Below are 2,304 nucleotides of genomic sequence, written 5' to 3' on the forward strand. Positions count from 1 at the left end.
GTGTGTGTGTGTGTGTGTGTGTGTGTGTGTGTGTGTGTGTGTGTGTGCGTTGTTATGTTTGGCATAACGGTTCATCAGCACAATTACAGCTGCTCATTTACGACTCGACGGTTAAACCATAATTATAATTATTTACTATTTGGACGGGCTCATTGCTCGCCATTTCTCCGGATGATCATTTCCATGTTGAACTGAAACAAAAACCAACCATTGATGTAATTTGCCAACACGCTAAAAACGCAGCCCATAATGAATTTATATACTTCAAAAGGTGTCTTTAACTGGTTTTCATTTCCACAAATGACCATGTTTATCGCTATACCCCAAAGGATGATGCCAACTCCATCATCGTTATAAATTGAAACCGATACAAGAATGAACATGATCGACTCCATTAGAACTGTATTACATTCAATGCCGCAGACACCTTCCCTATGCTTATTTCACTTAAACGATATTACAATGTATAATTTTAATGTCTTAACTGAAAAAAATATCTCCGCGGAATTTATCACAATTATAATTCATTTCTTGTTTTCAGTTCACTACGAGAACATTGTTTGGCCAGAATCTGGTAATCAAGTTCGCTTAAAGAGATATAATCTAGTCTCATTTGTGTTATAGCTTAATTCTCTCAACGCTCAAAAGACATCTCACGTCTCATTATTTCAATTTTTATAGTTCTAAACCCCTTTGCTACACAAAACTCATATCTCTTAAAAAAAATTTCATGATTTGGCAACTGCTTTTTCAGACGCATTTATTCATATTTTTACGAGAATCGGAGTCGCCAGTTTCTCACGCAATTATTGTATGCAAATCAGTTTAGCTGAATTTCAATGGTGCTCCCGCTGAAAATGATCATTCTCGTCAGTTCATTTGAATTTCGGCAACAATAATTAAACAATGCATAAGGTCGCCGAGTCGCATATCACAATGACCTGAGGCGTCAGATTGTGCTATCGTAAAACCGTTGAAACCGATAAAAAAACACATCAAGTTCTTATTTCATGATGAAAAAACGGAATTTATGAAGTTTCCCGAACAGAAATGCGCAAGTATACACAACAAAAACATTCGAACGTGCAACAGATAAATGGAAGTTAAGAAATTACGAAATTGTATAAAAAAGATGCAATAAAATGCATAAAAATGAATTGAAATTTCACGGAAATATGCCACTTACTTGTTGATTAGCCCAAAGATCCTTTTGTTTTCCGTTATTATTTTGTGATCGGTTTTTGTCCGAGTTCGATGTCATTTCGGAGCGATATCTCTGAAAAGGTAAAAAACGTTCAAGTGGTTAGTTTTGTATTGTTCGATCACGTCTTCATAGTTCAAAAGTTGCGTTCTTCCAACTACAGTTCGTTACAATGAAATCAATTTCGTTTTGATTAAAGTCAATTTTTTCTCCAATCAAAAAAAAAATGTGAAAAGTCAAGTAATAGATGTTCCCACTTATTGCCATCTCGGCCGATTTCTATCACTTGCCGATCACAACCATCATAATAATCGAAACGAGGTGCATAACTCCTTCACTTTCCAAATAAAATGTTTTCCAAACAAATTGGTTTTGGTTAAATGGATAGATGCAACCATACCATAAATTGTGGCGGCCTGACATTCCGCTGAAAAAGCAATCAATTTTATAACCGCGTGCAGTAAATATGGCGACTCGAAACAAGTTGAACATGTGCAATAAACATGTCTGGTGTTCGGTAGTCTTTTGGAAAGTTCATCCGAAATGGTAATCTGTGAATGGCGGCGGTATGACATGTGGTTTGGTCAAAACAACAAGTGAAGATATTTTTTTCAGTGGAAAATTGTGGTAAAAGTCCAAGACATATTCCAATTTAGAAGCAAATTTTACATAATAATTTTCTATCGATGGTTTTAAAAATGACATGATGATAACAATAGAAACCGATTACAAAAGGCCGGAAGTTTTTTCAACTGTTTTGACTATTTGTTTGGCTCTCTGACAGACTCAAATGCATGTTTTCAATTTGTTTCCATTGAGAGTTCACATCAAGATGTCAACATTGATGGAAGAAAAATTCCGATTGAATGAGTAATCAAATGAATTCATTCGATGGTACAAATTGTTGTCACTCCAGCAAATGTAATTAATGATTGAGTAATCAAGTTGAGCGCGATCCAAAAGCGATGGGTGGCTTTTTATTGTCATTCACATGCCGCCAACGTACAATATTAAGTGTAATTGAATTGTGGATAACGTTTTTCGAGAGAAAGAGAGAGAGAGAGAGAGAGAGAGAGAGAGAGAGAGAGAGAGAGAGAGAGAGA

The 2,304-nt window shown here is 35.6% G+C and overlaps 1 protein-coding gene across 2 annotated transcripts in view; it reads right to left on the bottom strand.

Moving 5' to 3' along the window:
* Positions 1 to 2,304, bottom strand: part of LOC129566301 (uncharacterized) — a 43,358-nt gene that overhangs the window by 27,274 nt on the left and 13,780 nt on the right. For both annotated transcript variants that reach the window (XM_055442099.1, XM_055442100.1), the window contains exon 2: positions 1,187 to 1,276. In XM_055442099.1, the coding sequence (XP_055298074.1) occupies positions 1,187 to 1,261 (75 nt within the window). In that variant the 5' untranslated portion in view covers positions 1,262 to 1,276. The remainder of the gene's footprint in view (positions 1 to 1,186; positions 1,277 to 2,304) is intronic.

This window comes from Sitodiplosis mosellana, unplaced genomic scaffold (genome assembly GCF_009176505.1).
Source record: "Sitodiplosis mosellana isolate CC-2019 unplaced genomic scaffold, AAFC_SMos_1.0 Smas_scaffold_3, whole genome shotgun sequence".
NCBI classification, from domain to species: Eukaryota; Metazoa; Arthropoda; class Insecta; order Diptera; family Cecidomyiidae; genus Sitodiplosis; species Sitodiplosis mosellana.